The following is a 21,232-nucleotide window of genomic DNA, read 5'->3' on the forward strand; positions in this document are numbered from 1 at the left end:
GGTCCTGGCCTGAGGACACAAATGCAAAACCAACCCCCAGCCAATCCACAATGGTTATTATCATGAGTAAGAAATAAATCACTGGTGTTTTAAGCCATGAGAATCAAAGATTGTTCTACTGTAATCTAGCCTATCTGACATGGAGTGTTTGAGGTCACTCAGCTAGTTGGGGGGAACAGGGTTTGAACTTGGGGGTGTAGACTCCAGATGGCACATTTCCTTGCTATTCCTCCCTCTGCTTCTTGTTCTCTCTACTCTCAGGTTTCCTTACTTCCAGCCACAGATGCTGCTCTTGTCTGCTAATAAGAAGTGTAGACACTGATGAGTCAGTATTTTACTGTTTCAAGTCAGAAAATGAAATGCCTGGTGTTTCTCAATGAAGGACAACAAGTCGGCATTCTGAAGTGTAATTTTCTGCAATGGTTCTGTTTTCTGAGACCCATTCTTATCAATCCCAGGAAACAGCTGGAGCACACTTACTATTATGGGCTGTGATCAGCTTTTGCCTCAGAAAGAGCCATTCACTGTGATGCAAGCAGTAACCATGGTTACAAATCGAAGTGCAGTCTTACTAGGTGAATGTAGCAGAGATTCAGCATCCTTTTCGAGGATGAAGAACAGGATCAATTCAATTATAATGACAAGCTTTTCCGTCTATAAATGTCTTGCTTTAAAAATCGATTCTTCTAGCACACATTTAAGCTAGGGTCTTGATTTTGGGAATTGCTGTAGGTTTCAAGGTTGAATTATTTCTCCATTTTCCTGAGAGCATCTTTGAATAATTTTTGTCTGAGTTTCTAGGGAAGTGTCTAGAGCCTGTAAGAAAGTGGCACTTCCTCTTACCCAGCTAGTGGCTCAGGTTATATTTGTTATTATTGTAATAATGACCAAGAGAGCGGTGACTGTTGTCTTCAGTAACAGTGATTATCATAACCTCAGATTGGGAAGATTCCTTTTCCCTTTAGTGGCGATAATTTTATCATACCCAGTTATAGGGGTAGAGTTTTGGGGAGTATACTGATTCATTCAGATCATCAATTCATTCATTCATTTAAATATTTTTGAGTACTATTCTTTGCTCACTACTCAGCTAGGTGCTGGGAATTTACAGTGATTAAGGCAGACACAGTCCCTATCTTAGAGAGCTACCAGTTAGACCTTTTTTTTTGGAGACACATCTTGCTGTGTCACCCAGGCTGGAGTGAAGTGGTGTGATCTTGGCTCACTAGACTGTTTTTGTTTGTTTGTTTTTAACCAAGGAACAAGTGATGTTTATGATAACTGGACTAGTTAACTGGATAAAGTGGAGCTTATCCTGAACCAAGTGAGAAGTGCTTGTAGAGAGAGTGGTTCACACCTGAAGGAGGAGAATGAGAACGTAGAGACTGTCAAGGAGGTCATTAGGTAGTGAGAGATCTAGACATGGCCATAGGAGTGTTGATTAAAGGAACTGGAGAAAAGGCAGCTTAGTTAGTTCATGAGAGCTCCCTCAATACAAATATTTAGAGGAAAGTAGACTTTGGGTTATCCTTTTAGTGAAGAAGATATTTTATTGAGACTCCTGATGTTTTGGTTAAGGAGTGAATGTAATTTTTATAGTTCATTGATTTTCCAAAAAAAAAATCAATGATGTGATCGAAGTTTTAGTTTTCCCAGTTTCAGGCTGGCGAAGGCCTGTTGGTGAGGATATAGTCCTCTTATATGAGGAAGCAGGGTTTTTTCTTCAAAGGACCTTTGTACACTAGTTTTATTGGTAGCGATGAGGACTGCAGGGACTAATGAGGACCTTGTCATGAACATTCTAAGCTAAGCCTGGGAACATATGAAGACATACATTATTTCTAAGGTGACTAATAGAAGCTATACATATTTAAGTGAAAACTAGCTTTTTCTGAGCATCTGTGTACTTGGGTTGGCACTCTGAACACAATCCTCACGCCTTTTCTTGGTCTGTGCAAATGCTACTGCTTACCTGGGATATTGAAGCAGTTTACCACATAAAAATGAGCTTTATTAAAATGAAATTGATCACTTCATTAAGTGGCAGGCTTCCTGTCACTGAAAGTATGTAAATGGATATTAGGAGACTGGCTATGTATAATGTTATAGGAGGGAAACTGCTTGGATGAGAAGTTGGTTAGATGAGTTCCAGTTGCCCTTTAACTCTGTGATTCTATGAGCCACATCTACAACATACCCAGCCTCCAGAGAACCCACCTTGTGGGGTATCTAAACTCATTGTTCCACTGTGTTGTGTTCCTGGTCCAGAGATAATGTACAACTGTGGGAAAGTTCTAGTAGTGCTGTACTGGGGGAATTTCTGAAGCCAAAGTTTTGATACTGATTCTGATATGAATTTCTTTCTCATTCTTTGCTTTTCTCTTTACCTTGGTTCAGCAGAAAATGGATTTTTTTAAATGCACCTTTGCCCACTGACTTAAGCAATCTTTAACCAGTATAACTAGGCCCAGTGAAGCATTCCCACAGCTTTTTTTGCATGGTGATTCATATATTTTACCACTTGCTCTTTTTTCCTACCCAATTCATTCTCCACACTGCTTTAGTAGTAAATATAGGGAAGTATATATTGCCTTCAAATCAGAATGACAGATACTAGAATGAGCTAAGACCATACTTTCCTCAAGAGAGCATTAGAAATTACCATTAAAGAACTTTCTATATCCGTGATGTATATACATAAGTAAGCGAGGTACTTACTGCATTGGTTTCTTAAGTAAATAATTACTAATGACCTATGCAGTAAGTGAGACATCTAACATTTTTCCTAGAAGCTCTCATATTGGTTTGCCTAAAGTCATCACATACCCTCTGTATGATGAATAACAACTACATTTAGGTCTCAGTCCTTATTTCTTAAGTCAGCTCAAGATTTCAACCCCCACCTCAGGATATGAATTAGAACTGCAACCTCTCAGTTCTCTGAACTCATTTTCTTAGACTAGAAAATTACAAATGGTGAGTATATGGGATCGCACCATGGCAAATGTAGTTTACTGTTTCCTAAGGATCTTGAGTTCAGAGGGATTTATGCACATGATTACAGGGCAAAGGGAAAGAGAGGAAAACTAACATCTATTGAACAGCTGAGCAAGACACTTCCACATGTGTTTGCTTGCTTAATCCTTATGACATCCTGATAAGATATTTTTATTACCATTTTACTACCGTTTCTTATTTTGTCTTTTTTCATGATATTAATAACATATTGGCATAATTCTTTTTATATATGTCTTTATGGATCCATTAGGCCCATCCAGAAAGGAGAGGTGTGAGCCACCATGCTGTCTTCTCCTCTACTGCCCCCACTCTGTCGCCTTCCAGTCAGAAAAATAATGCCTGTAGCAGGTAATGTTAGGCAGGTCTGTGTTGCAGAGCCAAATATCCTCACCAATGAGACTTCTTACAACTAGATAACTTGATGTAATTTAGGAGTAGCACAGTATCAACCAAGAACTGCAAGCATCTCAGTTCAGCTTGGGCTTTTCAATAAGAAGGAAATCCTGTGGCTGTCATAGCTCTGAACAGAATTTTCCAGAGTAACTCTAGGATCACTTGAGGTCCTGAAGCTATCACATCATTTGGACCCTAGATGGCACTTTGGCTGAATTGCATAATTAATCTCTCCAAGGGGGAGAAAATGAGTGTATGAGCAAGTGCACAATGGGACAGGTTGTACCCTACCTCTCTTCTTTCTCAGACTTACAGCACTTTGGTCTAGAGTGTCTTCAGGGCCACTTGGGTGAAAGAGGCATTATGGGTCCAGAGGTGTTTGTGCCTTTCTTTTCTGGAGGCTACTGCTAGAGTTGTGGGTGTCCTATAGTCATTGATTGCTAAGAGTGTATCACTGAAATGAATGTGCAGTCAGCAAGACCTGAGGAGTTTACTGCATGAGGAAACCAATTGAATGGCCTTTTCCCAAGTCATGTTTTGTGAGCTGTAAGTCTAGAGCAGTGAGGAGGGGGCTTGAACCCAGGAGGTTGCAGTGAGGCCAGATCATGCCATTGCACTCAAGCCTGGGTGGCAGAGCAAGACTCCGTCCCTCCCACCAAAAAAAAAAAATATATATATATATATATATATATTACCTCATTTGTACACCTTTTTCCTTCAAATACATTTGTATTATTATTTCTAATCCATTATTAATTGCATTTGTAATTTTAAGTAGTAAACCTATGTTTCTATTTTTTATAATTTGCTACAAAAACCTATTTTTGTAGCAAATATTGACAGGGTCTTTTGACTTCTTACCTTGTAAAAAAAGGATGTAGGAACATCACACACAGGGACCTGTTGGGGAGTAGGGGGTTAGGGGAGGGATAGCATTAGGAGAAATACCTAATGTAGGTGACGGTTTGATGGGTGCAGCAAACCACCATGGCACGTGTATACCTATGTAACAAAACTGCACGTTCTGCACATGTACCCCAGAACTTAAAAGTATAATAATAAAAAATTTAAAAAGTAGAAAAGAAAAACTAAAAAAAGAATGTTAGCATCCCTACTCTTTGCTGCCCCTCTTTTTGCTGCTTCCCTTCTAGACTTCTGTCATTGGTGCTTGTACTTTTTATTGTCAATATAGGTTAGATATATATATATATATATATATATTTATTTATTTTTATTTTTTTTGAGACAGAGTTTCACTCTTGTTGCCCAGGCTGGAGTGCAGTGGCATGGTCTCGGCTCACCACAACCTCTGCCTCCCAGGTTCAAGTGATTCTCCTGCCTCAGCCTCCTGAGTACCTGGGATTACAGGCATGTACCATCCGACCCGGCTAATTTTGTATTTTTAATAGAGACGGGGTTTCTCCATGTTGATCAGGCTGTTCTTGAACTCCTGACCTCAGGCAATCCGCCCACCTCAGCCTCCGAAATTGCTGGGATTATAAGCGTGAGCCATCACGCCCAGCCTTTAGATTTATATTCTTGTCTCTTATCTATAAATTTTGTGCTTTCTCTATCAGTTTGTTCTAATGTTAGAAGTACATGAATAGAATTTATATCATTATGACTATATGAATATGGTTTACCCTAAAGCTGTGTAATGAACTGTAAGTACATTTTCTTTTGGGTAGTTTTTGTTAAATATGGAGTTTTAGATTGCATTTTAAAAATTGCCTATTGTTACTACATTCCTAAGCTCTTTCAATATCTCAAGGATACTGATACACCTATAGAATCCCTTGATATCTCCTTGCAGATTTGCCCCTCCTGTTAGCTCCTCTCTTCCCTACGTTGCCCTCCTGCTTTACGAGACTGATTGCTTTCCAGATCACTGCACAATGGACATTCTGGCATCGACTTTCATTGTCATCCTGCGTTGGAGACCATATATCTCTTTTTTCTTAGTTCATTCCCTCATTTTGCTTATCATACTGTCAGTAACTTTGTATAAAAGGACAAATTAAGGTTAAAATTTTTTGGAGGTTTTTTTTTTGGCCCCAGCTTTTCTATATATATTTTTTTCATGCTCAATTGATGATTTGGAAGCATATAGAATTCTTTATTGAAGACAATTTTCTTCCAGTTCTTTGAAATCATGTTCCCATTATCTTCTACCATTCTGTTTTGCTTAAGAGAATTCCAAAATCTGTTTCTTATAGCTTTTCCTTTCTAGATAGAACACTTTTGGATTTTATTTTTCATCCTTAGTGTTATTAAATTTCACAATGATTCATCTGCATACAGGAATTTTTAAATTTTTTTTGGTTTATTTTATTTTTCCCTGGGTGTCCTTGTGATCTGAAGAAATATGTCCTTTATCTTTGGACTCTTGAATTCTCTTTGATAATGTTCTGGGATATTATATTCTCTTTGATAATGTTCTCTCTACAATTTTCCTTGTTCTGGCTTAGTAGAACTCCTAATAATCAGATATTGGGGTTCCTGGACCTCTTATCTATTCTCTTATGTTTTCTGGCTCTTTGCCCCTTCTTCCCTTGCTCTTTGGAAGATTCTTGTTATAATATTTTCTAACAGTTTTATTGAGATTTTTTCTTTTTTTTTTTTGGCTGTATGTATAATCTCATACATATAGGTTTTAAGGTAATTATTGGTCTAATCTAAAATCTTTTCCTTGTTCTATTTTTCATAGCAGACTCTTCATGTTTTGTGGATACAGTATCTTCTCAAATCTCTAAAAACTAATTAGAACTTTTATTTCAAGTTTTCTAAGTGATATTTCTTTTTTGGAATTCTTTTGCCTGCTTTTTTCTTTAAGGTATGGGTTATAGTCTTTGACTTCCTCTCTTAAACCACTGATGGTGCTCAATTGTACATTTGTATTTAAAAAAGAATATTTGCTTTAATGTAAGCAGAAGGCATAATTCTGAGGGCTGCTCTAAGCTCAAGAATTCAGAAGACTTTGCTGTGAGATACAAACACCTGTGCTAATTGCCCTGGTCTTTTCTGGATACTTCTTTAGCAGAGCCCTGCAGTGTAAATGCTTTGGCTTCTGGGTATTCTGCCCAATGGGGTAGTGTTATACTTTCTTGAATCCATCCCTTTCCTTGAATCCATCCTTTTTAGCCTGTCCCTTACTCCTGCCTCCATTGTACTTGGCAGATTCCAATGTGAGTTTCTTCAGAGTTTTGCAGGGAAGATATTCTTTTTTTTAACTCCATGTCCCTCTGCATGGAGTTTTACACTGACATTTCTAAATAGCATAAATGGTGTCATGTTCTACTATTCTATCTGCTCTTCTTCTTCCAGAAAGTTTTTGGAGTCTCTTGTCTATGCTGGTCTTCTATCTGTTCTTTTCATTGGTGTGGCTTTATACTTTTGTAAAAAAGTATTTTTTTTTGTGAATCTGTCACTTTTAAAGTATCTAGGAAGGTTGAGGAGATAAACCCAGTTACTATGTCATATACTAAGTTTACCATTTTGAATTGGTACCCTACTTCAAGTATTTATTTATTTATTTTTTTGAAATAAAGTTTCACTCTTGTTGCCCAGGCTGGAGTGCAATGGTGTGATCTTGGCTCACTGCAACGTCTGTCTCCTGGGTTCAAGTGATTCTCCTGCCTCAGCCTCCCGAGTAGCTGGGATTACAGGCGTGCACCACCACGCCCGGCTAATTTTGTATTTTTAGTAGAGACGGAGTTTCTCCATGTTGGTCAGGCTGGGCTCAAACTCCTGACCTCAGGTGATCTGCCCGCCTCGGCCTCCCGAAGCGCTGGGATTACAAGCGTGAGCCACCGTGCCTGGCCTAAAGTATTTTTAATTTGGATGCCTCATCAAATCAGAGAATTCTTCCACTCATCTGAATCAGTAAAATTTTACTATGTCTTGGAGCTGATGTCTACATATATATAGAAGACAGTAGACCAAACTTATCTAAATCAGACACTGTATGTGTCCTTGGAATGATGTGGCTGCAGGAACCTACTGAAGATCCTCTTTACCTTGGCTTAGGGACATTTACTGAAAATCACTCTGCATCAGTGCCTGTTTGGAATGAAGGCAGCGAGATATTCATTTACTTCTGTTATATTACACCGTTGATAGGTTTTCCCTCTTAGCCTTTAACTAGCTAGCATAGGCTTGCTGAAAGTACTATTCTTTTCTCTTTCTGCTTTTGTGAGATAAGAAGGTCACAAATTATTTTATATGGTTTCATCACATTTTGGGGAGGGAATAATATTTTCTTCATAATTGTTGTGTGTGTGCGTGTGTGGGTATGTGTCTATGTATATTAGTGTGCTCATGTATGTGTGTGTGAATATGAGACAGAGAAAGAGAACTACAATCACAAATACTATAATCACAGGGACCACAGGTTCCTTGAAGTACATTATAGGGACTTTTTTATTTAGTAAATTTTCCAGTCTTTATATGTCTTTTGAATGCTTTCTCAGCTGAGTGGAGATTTTGTATGCCTTATTAATGTATGTGTTTGTGAGAAAGAGAGTGAAATATTTTTTAAGAAATGAAGCTACCTATTATATTATATTCATTCATTCATTCATTCATTCATTCATGTTGGGGCCTTGCTTTGTTGCCCAGGCTGGAGTACAGTGATGTGACCATAGCCAACTGCAACCTTTAACTCCTGGGCCTAAGCAGTCCTCTCCCCGCCCCGCTGCCTCTCTAGTAGCTGGGCCTACAGGTGTGCACCACCTTGCTCAGCTAACTTTTAAAAAATTTTTATAGAGATGAGCCCTCACTGTGTTGCTCAGGGTGGTTTTGAACTCTAGATTCAAGTGATTCTCCTGCTTTGGTCTCCCAAAATGCTGGGATTACAGGCATGAGCCACCATGCCTGGCCTAACCTACCTATTTTAGATCACAATAAAAATTATATCCAGTGCAATATTATTAGAATAAGACTCTCAATGAATTAGAGCATTTTGCTCTTGCTGGTTGAAATTGGAAAGAATTAGAAGAGGTGAAATTTTTGTATTTGATATTGAGATGTATTAGACCTAACACTGAATCTTGGGAAAGGCCCAGAGAGTAGTCAGAAAATTAAAAAACAGGAATGAACAGGGTCTAGGGAGTTGAGGTTAAATAGATTATCAAGGGGACTGTAGATAACAAAGGTCCCAAAGGGCAGGGAATGGCTTTTAAAATAAGAGAATAGTATTTATGAAGCGTAATTGATGCAGGTATCTGTGATTTGACCTCTACACACTTTCAGCTCTCCATATAAGGACATCCTCTCTATTATCTTTATCCCATACATTAGGAATGACATCAGCTTTTGGCTTCAACTTTACTCACATACTTTGATGGTTATCTGGGTCTTTTGATGTCTTATTTTCTCCACATTTGCTCCACTTTCCAAGACAATCATATGCTTTGAGTTATTTTAGTTTCTCCCAGCTTTTCTCTACCCCAGCCTCTCCTTTCCTTTAGCTGAGATCCTTACACTCTGCCTTATTTCTCCTCCATCCTCTTATCCTCATTCCTTCTTTGCAGGGAATTTCTCTTTTTCCTCTTTATTGCTTCTTCTTTTCCCTCTGCTCAACGACAGGCTTTGGGCCAGTTTGGCACAGTCTTTCAGTTCTGTTAGTTCTGGGCCAGCTACAAACTTCTTACTTATTTACTCTAAGGCTGTCCAAGTCTGAAGGCTCTTGGAGTGTGCACACAGCATCTCCCTCCATAGGAAATGGACTTTGCACAGTAGTGTTTATAGTAGTAACTCCAAATGGAGGTAAAATGATACCCCATCACTATTATTCATTCACAAAGTATTAAGTGCCACTAATGCCAAGGTCTGAGTCTATAACTACAATCAAGACAAACCAAGGGCCTTGGCTCTAGGCTCTTGGAGTTTACATTATATAAAATAAAAACAAACTTTAAAAATATTTTAAACAAAACAAAACAATTAAAAAGAAAATAAGCAAAAATACCCAAACTGATTTTTTCTTAGTTATGAAATTCCTCCAAAGGGCACCTTCTGACTGATGATATGTTTATAATAACTTTCCTTAGTCTAATATTTAAAATATTTTTGTCTTTTATTTAGGGTGTGGGGGATGGAAGTGGGTTGGAGACCATAATGACATGCTTATTTTATTTTATTTTTTTTCGCGGGGTGGGGAAGCTCTTAATAACCTGTTGCTGTCTAAAACTAGGAAACTGGTCTGACAGAAATCCAAACTCTCTTTTAGCCTTTCTTCTAGACTTTGTCAATCAAACTCATTGTAAGTATCCTAAGTGATTTGTTCTCTTTGTCCCATTTTATTCCTGTTTTTAGTGAGTGAAATGGGAAGAAATTAGAACTGAAGTAACTTGAAATATGGAAAACTAACATAGAAATAATGGAGAATAGGCTGTATGTATATTGCGGAATTTTACAAACACTTGGCTATGGCTGTGAATGAAGACATTCAGAAGCCTGTGGTGTAATTCTTTTACAATTATATTGCTGCTGCCTTTAGCATCCTTCTTTGCCACAGAGCTGTGGTTTGTGACAACTATTTAATTAGAATGGCAAACACAGTGGCTAAGTTCAATATTTCCCCCCTTCTTTTGTTTATGAAAATGAGAAAGTAGAGTAATACCATCTCCATTTTTGGAACTGCTAAGTTGGAAACCAGGAACATAACTGCCTTAAACCTCTGTAGTGATGTTATTGTGCACATAATTGGCATGAAAATAGAATATATTCTCTGTGGTTGTACATTACATTTTCTCTTTATTAGCCATGATGAAGTTTATGTGTTTATGGAAATAACACAGAGAGATAAGTTTCCTTCTCAGAGGCAGTGAGATTGGCATTATGAGATCCATGTTTACATTATGGTTTTACCACTTGCTATGTGACCATGAACTTAACCTGCTTGAAGTTCGTTTGTTTATTATCAAGTGGTAATAATAATACTAACCTCACAGTGTTGATATGAGGATTAAGTAAGATAATGTGAGTTCAGGTACCTAGTATTCAAAAAGATTAGTTGACCATCACTCTTGAATATAGACATTTTCTAGTAGGTTTGTTATGCCAACAAAGGGAGAAGAAAGAACATCAATGAGTCAATGTGGGTGTAGAAAACATTAACATACATTATTCTGAAATGACATTTATTGCTAGTTTTATGGTCCCAAGCAATGAAAATCAGACCCATACCTCCAAATATTCTGACAAGAACATGCAGATCCACTTGTATGTCTATTACATGTAAGTTATCTTAGTTATTTTTTGTGCTACAAATGTTATTTATTCTTAAGAATAAAAAAGATTCAATTTATTTCATAGGCCATGAGATCTTTGTTTTAGCTTGTCCGTGGGTTCTCTATTGGCTCATTATGGAGGTATGAGGTGAGGAGGACGTTTATGTGTCATTGTATTACATTAATATGTACACATTCAAATATCTTCTTTCTGTGCCATAGATTCTCCTCACCCCTTTTTATTGTAACTAATAGTTATAATTGCAAAGGACTTTAAATTGCTACATGTGTGCTAAAGAATAACAATGATTTTCAAACTTAGTACAGAATGTAATTAATTTTTATAGCAACAGTATGTACCTGCCAAGTGGGTACTTTGAAAATGAAGTTGTTTTTGATTGTGTGAAACTGCTTGAAAATGTGATTCTCCAAAGCTTTCTTTTTCTTATGGCCAGAAAATAGTGATATGGAAATTAATTATGATTATGCACTTGAGACTGGTTCTTCTTCTGCTTTTCTTTTTTTTTTAAATGAATCTTAAAAAACACAGAGTTTCTTTGGACCAAGAACAAGCATAAGACATTTTTACACCCTGGATTTTAGGTGGAAAGGTCCTACTGGTTGTAGCTTTGAGTGGATGAAACACCACTTGCCCAAGAAGCAACATACTTTAGAGTACACTTGTATTTCACCTTTTTGGTGCAAGGTGACATTTTTCTCTAGCATCCTTACTTGCTCAGGATTGCAGTATAATGTGTTTACATTATAGGCCAAAATCTAAGTAGAAAACACTGATTTATTCTGACAATATGTCTTCTGAAATGTCAGATGTAAAATATTCACAAGAACGTTGTTAGGAACCTGTTTTCCAACACCTTCCCAGGTTAGCAAAAATGCCACACACCAATTTCTGATTCCCATGTATAATCTGGTTGATAATCTCTTTTGGCCCTCATCTTTTTCTTCTTGGATTTGGGTGATATGTTTCTGGAAAAGGCTGATTAAACAGTGCGTTTCCAAAACAAAATTATTTATTTGGTTGTATAGGTGAGGATTCAGAGGAAAAGCCAGATAACCTCTTTGTGTGTTTATGTGGCAAGGATGATAAGTTAATGATTTGCTTGAGGTATGATAGTTTAGAGCACTAGCTTGGAGGAGGGCAAGATTATTAGAATTACCCTCTGGCAATACCCCTCCAACGTATATACTTCTTTCAACTTAGATTCCAACTAGTATAGATACTGTTAAGATAACTGGTTTATTTAGAGTAGTGGTTCTCAATCTTCAGCATGATTCAGAATCCCCTGGAGGGCTTGTTAAAATGCACATTGGTGTCCACCCTCCCCGCTCATATCCAGAGTGTTGATAGAATTGGTCAGGCGTATTCAAAGAAGAATTGGTACTAAATCTTTTGACACTATTCCACAAGATAGAGAAAGAAGGAATTTCATTCTGTGAAGCCAGCGTCACCCTAATACCCACACCAGGAAAGGACATAATCAAAAAAGACAACTACAGACCGAAATCTTTGATGAACATAGATGCCAAAATCCCTAACAAAATACTAGCTAACTGAATCCAACAACATATCAAAAAGATAATCCACCATGATCAAGTGGGTTTCATACCAGGGATGCAGGGATGGTTTAACATATGTAAGTCAATAAATGTGATACAGCATATAAACAGAATTAAAAACAAAAAAAACACATGATCATCTCAATAAATGCAGAAAAAGCATTCAACAAAATCCAGCATCCCTTTCTGATTAAAACTCTCAACAAAATTGGCATACAAGGGACATACCTCAATGTAATAAAAGCCATCTATGACAAACCCACAGCCAACATAATACTAAATGGGGAAAAGTTGGAAGCATTCCCTCCGAAACCTGGAACAAGACAAGGATGCCCACTTTCACCACCCCTCTTCAACATAACACTGGAAGTCCCTAGCCAGAGCAATCAGACAAGAGAAATAAAGGGCATCCAAATCGGTAAAGAGGAAGTCAAACTGACACTGTTTGCTGATGATATGACTGTTTACATTGAAAACCCTAAAGACTCCTCCAGAAAGCTCCTAGAAATAACAAAAGATTTCAGCAAATTTTCTGGATACAAGATTAATGTACACAAATCAGTAGCTCTTCTGTACACCAACAGCGACTCAACGGAGAATCAAATCAAGAATGCATCCCCTTTTACAATAGCTGCAAAAAAATAAAATACTTAGGAATATACCTAACGAAGGAGGCGAAAGACATCAACAAGGCAAACTATAAAACACTGCTGAAAGAAATCATAGATGACACAAACAAATGGAAACATATCCCATGCTCATTGATGGGTAGAATCTATATTGTGAAAATGACAGTACTGTCAAAAACAATCTACAAATTTAACACAAACTCTATCAAAATACCACCATAATTCTTCACTGAGTTAGAAAAAAAATTCCAAAATTCATATGGGACCAAAAAAGAGCCTGCATAGCCAAAGCAAGGCTAAGTAAAAAGAACAAATCTGAAGGCATCACACTACCTGATTTCAAACTATGTTAAAAGGTCATAGTCACCAAAACAGCATGATACTGTTATAAAAATAGGCACATAGACCAATGGAACAGAATAGAGAACCCAGAAATAAACCCAAATACTTACAACCAACTGATCTCCAACAAAGCAAACAAAAACATAAAGTGGAGAAAGGACACCCTTTTCAACAAATGGTGCTGAGATAATCGGCTAGCCACATGTAGGAGAATGAAACTGGATCCTCATCTCTCACTTTATACAAAAATCAACTCAAGATGGATTAAGGACTTAAATCTAAGACCTGCAACTATAAAAATTATAGAAGATAACATTGGAAAAACCCTTATAAACGTTGGCTTAAGCAAGGATTTCATGACCAAGAATCCAAAAGCAAATACAATAGAAAGAAAGATAAATAGTTGGAACTTAATTAAAGAGCTTTTGCATAGCAAAAGAAACAGCAAAGTAAACAGACAACCCACAGAGTGGGAGAAACTCTTCACATTCTATACATCTGACAGAGGACTAATATCCAGAATCTACAACAAACTCAAACAAATTAGTAAGGAAAAAAAAATCCCATCAAAAAGTGGGCTAAGGATATGAATAGACGGTTCTCAAAAGAAGATATGCAAATGGCCCAACAAACATGAAAAAAATGCCCAACATCAGTCATGATCAGGGAAATGCAAATAAAAGCCACAATGCAAAACCACCTTACTCCTGCAAGAATGGCCGTAATCAAAAAATCAAAAAAACAGTAAATGTTGGTGTGGATGTGGTGATCAGGGAACGCTTCTACACTGCTGAGGGGAATGTAAACTAGTACAGCTGCTATGGAAAACTGGAAAACATAGCTGGGCGCGGTGGCTCACGCCTGTAATCCCAGCACTTTGGGAGGCCGAGGCGGGCGGATCACGAGGTCAGGAGATCGAGACCATCCTGGCTAACACGGTGAAACCCCGTCTCTACTAAAAATACAAAAAATTAGCCGGGCGTGGTAGTGGGCGCCTGTAGTCCCAGCTACTCGGGAGGCTGAGGCAGGAGAATGGCGTGAACCCGGGAGGTGGAGCTTGCAGTGAGCCGAGATCGCGCCACTGCACTCCAGCCTGGGCGACAAAGCAAGACTCCGTCTCAAAAAAAAAAAAAAAAAGAATTTTCTAGGAAAACTGGAAAACAGTGTAGAAATTCCGTAAAGAACTAAAAGTAGAACTACTATAGCAGCACAATTCACAATTGCAGAATTGAGGAACCAACTCGAATGCCCATCAGTCGATGAGTGGATAAAGAAACTGTAGTATATTTATAGGATGGAATACTACTCAGCCATAAAAAGAGTGAATTAATGGCATTTGCAGCGACCTGGATGAGATTGAAGACCGTTATTCTAAGTGAAGTAACTCAGAAATGGAAAACCAAACATCGTATGTTCTCACTGATATGTGGGAGCTAAGCTATGAGGACGCAAAGGCATAAGAATGGTACAATGGACTTTGAGAACTTGAGGGGAAGTGTGGGAGGGGGTGAGGGATTAAAGACAACAAATATGGTGCAGTATATATTGCTTGGGTGATGAGTGCATCAAAATCTCACAAATCATCACTACAGTACTTACGTAGCCAAATACCACCTGTATCCCAGTAATTTATGGGAAAAACAAAATAAAATAAAGAATTGCTCTGGCATGAGTGTCAATAATCTGCCTTTCTAACAAGCATACAGGTGATGTGGATATTGCTGGTCTGGAGACCTCACTGTAGAAACCACTGATTTAGAGAATTGGGAAGGATTTGTCTCTGCTTCAAGGTCTTCGGAAGTCAGGATGGGGAGTTTGGTAGGGAGGGGGATGGAAAAAGATTGAAGAATGCTGATCATCTTGCTTAGTTACTAGAAGTGTTGACTAGCAGACTCTTGCAGTGTTAAACATTAGTGAAGCTGTTAATATTAATTACTTTTATTAATGAGAATCAGAGAAAGTTAGGAGAGGAAACAGATTTGATTATTTCTTAATACTAGTCTTCTCTTCCTCATCTGGTTCCTGCATTTTTCTTGGACCTGAACCTTTCTCTTGCTCCTCATATAGTATAAATATAGATAGCCATACTATCAACTGTCTTTCAGAAATGCGAAGAATGATGAGACGGTATATAAGGTTTCTTGGAAAAGCTGTCACATCAATCAAGATTACCATTATAATGAAAACCTCATTAATTTGGCTTCTACCTATTCATATTTTGCAGCAGTTACGACAGTGCATGGGCTGAAATGTGCCTTTGCAGTATTTATAAAGAATGCCTATAGCAAATCAATGACTTTAGGCTATTGGCTAGGAAATTTAAATTACTTAATGGAAAACTGCTTTAAATTTATTTCAGTACTGCCACTTACATATAAATTATTTGATGATTAGAAATTTATCTTACCTATTTATTTACATAAGCTATTTTTAACATGATTAGGATTGCTAAGGCTTCATTCCTTTAGGATTGTATAATTCAGATTTATTCACTTATTCAGGCAGAACTTTTACTCAGTTAGTCCAAATAGCTGGTTTTGTTTTTAAACGTCAAGTGCAAAATTGTCTGTACTCATCATTTTCTATTAGTTTCAATCTCAGCATTATTTGGGGGCATTCAAGATTGTACCTAGTGTCTTTTGTATTGAGTGGACACTAGAAATCTAATATGTGGCTCAAAGAAGAAAATGTGCCCTTCAAAGGGGTTCTTTTAATTTTGCACATAAAGCACATTTTCAAATGTTATTTTCCTTTGAATAATGCTCTGTGCTTAAATTTTCCTAGAATAAAACACCCAACCAGGTAAAAGATTTAAGAGATCTAGGCCATGCTTACTTGATGAAATGCAGCAGAGTGGAAAATATCCTGTCTTGCCAGTTCAAGGAAATTATAATTTTTCTGATCTGGTGGTTAAAAGGAATGATATTTAAATAACTGCTGTTATATAGGCATTAATTTATTAGGGGCAGATTTTAGTCTTTTGTGAAATTATATGTTGAGGTCTGTATCTAAAGGAATTAAAGTCTGTAACCTAAATAATTATTTGGAAACAAATATGAAGCTATGTTAGAACTTTGGTGCTTCTTTTCAACCCTTGTCCTCTTGCTGTAAAGAGCAGCCTGAGTCAGATCATTGAGGATTAAGGATGAATGCATTACTCAGCACCCTGCAGCAGTTGGGTCAAACATCTTGGCTTTGAAAAGTTAGTTTCTTTTTTGCTTAGCAAGCCTAGAAATTTCAGGTCCAACTGCAGAATGAAAGTTCAGTATTCTGTTGATTAACATGGTCTACTTGAAAACAGCCTGTGGCTCTTCTACATGTCCTTCCTCTCTGTTTGTGTATGATAGTGTCTGAAATCATTGGATGGATCACCAGTGAACCATATTGACAGCTGCTATATGGTCAGGGAGATTGGTTCCCATGTAGTATTCCGATGACATCCATCCTTTCACTTGAAGAAGAGGTTTAACATGTTAAGGGGGAAAAGAGGATATACTTATTTTATTCTGGCAAATGGGAATGCAGAGAAATAAGGCAGCCTATGATAACACTACATTGAGGCAAAGAGTGAGGATTCTACATCAGATGCCCACTGATGAGAAATATTCTTGATCCAAGTGTTAGCCAGAGAAGGGAACACTTTGACCAAGACTTTTCAGGTTGATCTGAGTGAGTGGCATTCTAGGAAGGGCTGCAAAGGCCTGGGGGAGAGGAGGTCTGGGCCTGGCATCCAGGGTCAGCTCTGCTGAAGATGAGGAAACAGCCGCTCTCTGCAGGCAACAGGAAAAGGAAAGGAAACCAGATAGATTAGCATGTATGTAAAGGGCAATGACAAAGAGTGAACAAAACCAGGAACAATTTTATTTTTATGCTTATTGTCTTAGAAGTTTCTTTCAAAGTTTAGCTTACCTTGAAACTGAACCAGGCAGTAAGTCCTAAACAAGGTATTTGAGATTTTACATACTTTACGTTTAACTATGTTTGTACTCCAACCTGGACTCTGGAAAACTCTTCAGAAGAACCCTAGTGTGGTTAAAAGTATCATCACCATTTCCATCATCATCTACTAATGTTTATTAAGTATACCACCAAAGTCTTTGTGTTATTGCAAAGAAGTCTTTAATTAGAGTTTACTTGTGTTTTTCCAGGTAGCCCAGCCATGACCCATAGGAATCTGACTTCCTCCAGTCTGAATGACATTTCTGATAAACCGGAGAAGGACCAGGTAAGCAAAAAATTCTTGCTTCTTTGAAATGTAAGAGAACATATATCTAAAAGATGCTGAGAAAGGATTAGAGGTGATGGTTGCTTCACTTAAAATGGACCTTTACGTGCAGACAACAGTTTGCACTTTCCTGGGCAGAAGGAGAAGCAGTGTGTGAAGGGAGCTGGAATCAGAAGGGAAAAATGTGCGTCTACTTCAGCTGTTGCAGATGCATCACTTGGGCAATTTAAATCTTAAAGCAATAGTTGTCTCAGCTTTAAAATAGTAATAATCCCTGCCTTCTGTTTATTCTAGGGATTAAACGAGATAACTTATGAAAAAAGTACTTTGGTAAATTATAAAGAAATACTGGCCTGGCACAGTGGCTCATGCCTGTAATCACAGCACTTTGGGAGGCTGAGGTGGGCGGATCACTTGAGGCCAGGAGTTGAAGACCAGTCTGGCCAACATGACAAAACCCGTCTCTACTAAAACCACAAAAATTAGCCAGGCACGGTGGCACAGGGCTGTAATCCCAGCTACTCCACAGGCTGAAGCATGAGAATCGCTTGAACCCGAGAAGCAGAGGTTGCATTGCGCTGAGATCGCACCACTGTGCTCCAACCTCAGTGACAGAGCGAGACTTTGTCTCAAAAAAAAAAAAAAAAAAAAAAAAGAAGTGCTAAGAAATGCTGACATTGTTGTTAACTTTTGGGGGATACTTTAGGGCAAGGTAATGACAGCTAAGTTCTCACTAGCTATATATTTGTTTGTCTATTAAAACATATAGTTGAATGAAGAGCAATCAGGTTTTGAATATCTGTTTGCTTTCTTTGGAAGAGAATATGGTGTAAACCGGGCCATTTTTGCCCAGCTAAGTAAATATTTCTGCAAGAAAATTATATTTTAAGAATATAGTATATGGAAAAATGACGCTTCCTAAATGAAAAAATTTCAAAGTTTTGAAGAAATGAAAGCAGTATATTTAAAAAAATCATAGAAATCCTGACTGTTTCCCCAGGATTGAAGGAGAAGTAGCATATATTGGAAAGAAGAAGGAACATGAAGCAAGAAAATCTGGTCTTGCTGCTTGTTCCAAAACTGGCTAGTTGTGTGATGATGGACACTAGTTTTGTTCTTTGCTAAGTGGAAACTATAATACATAACTCACCTCAGAAAATCAAATATCTGATCCTTGCTCTTTTAACTTACCATTTTGTCTTTTGATATAGTAGAAGAGATGGTTCTAGTTGGCTCCATGCTTGATATGCTAATTGTACAGTTAGTCCTCCATATCCATGGTTCCATATCCATGGATTCAACCAACCATGGATAGAATGAAAATAAAATTGTGTCTGTGCTGAACACATACAGACTTTTTTTTATTGTCATTATTCTCTAAATAATACATCATAGCAACTGTTTACATAGCATTTATATTAGGTATTATAAGTAATCTAGAGCAATTTAAAGTGTATATGAGGATGTGTGTAGGTTATATACAAATAGTATGCCATTTATATCAGAGTCTTTAGCATTGTCCAATTTTGTTATCTGATGGAGGTTGTGGAATCAATCCCCAACATATACTGAGGGATGACTTGTTCTTTCTCTTTCTGTCTTTTAAGTGGGTGAGTTTGAAGATTCTTCTTTTCACACTTTGCTGATTTTTTTCAGGAAGCCATATTCATGATGGTGTTCCTCTTTCTTTAACTGACAGCACTTGTAGTAGTCATAGAGGTTTATAGGCCTTGGTGAATTCTAGAAAGTACGGGAAGGGTGTACATTCCATTCCATTCTCCTGTCCCTTCCCCTCCCCTTCCCTCCCCTCCCCTCCCCTCCCCTCCCCTCCCCTCCCCTCCCCTCCCCTCCCCTCCTCCCTCTCTCTCTCCCTCCCTCCCTTCCTTCCTTCCTTCCTCCCTGGTAGTGTCTTCATCATCTCAGATCTGAATTGCTAGAAAAGCTGTTGGAATTGATCCCTTGTCCCCATTTTTTCTCAATTCAATATACTTTTTACATAGTTGCCCTCATTTTTCTACTCTAGATTAAAAATGGTTAGTGGCTTCCCATCATTTTAAGTTCAGGACTTCTTGATGACCTTTATGATGCTCTGAAATCTGATGTTATCCATCTTATCTTCATTTATTCATTTGTGTTCCCCAGAAGAGGGACTCTGTTTAGGTCAGGACTAATTTCTTTACTTACCTCCCACTTTACATTGAGATAAATTCTTGACTCCTTCAGTTGCTCCTTCAGATGCTAATGTGGATTGTCACCTTCCTTTCATCTTTCTGCCTCTTGAAATGATCAGGAAGAAGAGCATTTAAATATGGGTACATTGGTAGATACATACCTGTAGTGGAAAAGGGAGAACTCAGGCCACTAGAAGTTTTCTTAAATCTATTTTGCACATTTTGTCTCCATTCATTGTTTACCAAGCCATGCTGATTATTTGCAAGGTTTGCCATGAGTCTTAATACTGGTTAAGGCAGTGTACTAATTAGGCTTAGGAATATCTTGTTGATGGAGTTCTTGAGGAAGCCTTCTTTTATTAAGGGCAGCTCTCCTTTTGCCAGGAATTTGACAAGAAGCAGCTGGTAAATGCTGACAGATAAATTTACTAACTTATTGGGTCTTTTCATATCTGGGCATATGCAGAAGAAATCTGATGGCTTAAGATGCATATTACATAACATTTTGATTCCAGTAGTAGAAGAAATATGTGGAACATTTTTTGTGGGTATTGATTTTGTTATAAAGCCCATGGGAATGGAGTCTTTAAAACCAGAATCTTCAGTGCCTATCACTGGCATCTCATAGTCATCAAGGTTCATGTTAAGATGAAGCGAGGAAAATTTAATTCAGGAATGTTCCTTTTGTTTTCAAAGCCAGCAAAGGAAGGTTGATAAATATATAATTATAAGACCAACTATTAATCTAATTTGTATCTATTACAGTGTATATAGTTAATCCAATGAGTTCTTCAAGAGAGGAAGAAACTCCATTCTCTCTTCCTACCAGAGTTTGAAGAGAGGCTTTTGTAACTAATTCATAATCTCTTCTACAACCAAAGGTACAGGTACAGAAATCAAACTAACATTTTCAGTTTCTATACCTACTATTTTGGTAACTTCAAATACAAAAACTCCTGGATCATTTTAGGGCAAGAAAAAGGAAAGTGGATTTGCAAGTAAGATGAAGCTGTGATAAACTCTGGCTCTTATTTTTTTTTAACCTGTTTCTTCTCTGTTTGGACAGGAAAGAAAAAAAAAGGTTTCCAGGCTTATGTTTGTTTTGAGAAAGCTTTTATAATTAATTAGCCAGTGTCCTGGAAGTGATCTTGGCAGTAAACTCAAACTTGTCTTGTGTACTTGTCCAAGTTGGCCCCAAAAACTTCCATTTGACCAGGACTGAAATTTCTGATTGACTGATTATTCTGCCTGGATACAATTTGAACAGTTGTGATGGTGCCTTGCAACTTCCTGGAGCTATCTAACTTCTTAGTAGCACAAAGAATGGGTTCAGAGTTATGAAGAGGAACAGAATTGCTCTTTCTGACAGCTACATAGTGACAGAATTTGAGGGCATATTTTTTATGAGATTCTGTTTTGGGAAAACAGAAGAAACAAATCTGTGGGCTGCACTTTTTCTTTCCGGCTTTGCCAAGCCTATGTGCTTACGATTTCAGTAGCGGCTGCTTTATTGAAAAATGGCTTAAAATAGTTAACAGCAGAAGAAGAGCATAGCCAGAATTTAGGTGATTCAATGCTTCAACCATATTCCAACTTGGATGTTATATTTATTAAGCAGAAAAACACCTGTGGAGAAGTAGATTT

The 21,232-nt window shown here is 37.7% G+C and overlaps 1 protein-coding gene across 3 annotated transcripts in view; it reads left to right on the forward strand.

Annotated features, from left to right (window-relative positions):
* SLC4A4 (solute carrier family 4 member 4) overlaps positions 1–21,232 on the forward strand; it is a 388,838-nt gene that overhangs the window by 195,331 nt on the left and 172,275 nt on the right. For all 3 annotated transcript variants that reach the window (XM_004038792.5, XM_031010225.3, XM_019025724.4), the window contains exon 7: positions 17,341–17,417. In XM_004038792.5, the coding sequence (XP_004038840.3) occupies positions 17,341–17,417 (77 nt within the window). The remainder of the gene's footprint in view (positions 1–17,340; positions 17,418–21,232) is intronic.

The sequence above is a fragment of the Gorilla gorilla genome, chromosome 3 (genome assembly GCF_029281585.2).
Source record: "Gorilla gorilla gorilla isolate KB3781 chromosome 3, NHGRI_mGorGor1-v2.1_pri, whole genome shotgun sequence".
Taxonomy (NCBI): Eukaryota; Metazoa; Chordata; class Mammalia; order Primates; family Hominidae; genus Gorilla; species Gorilla gorilla.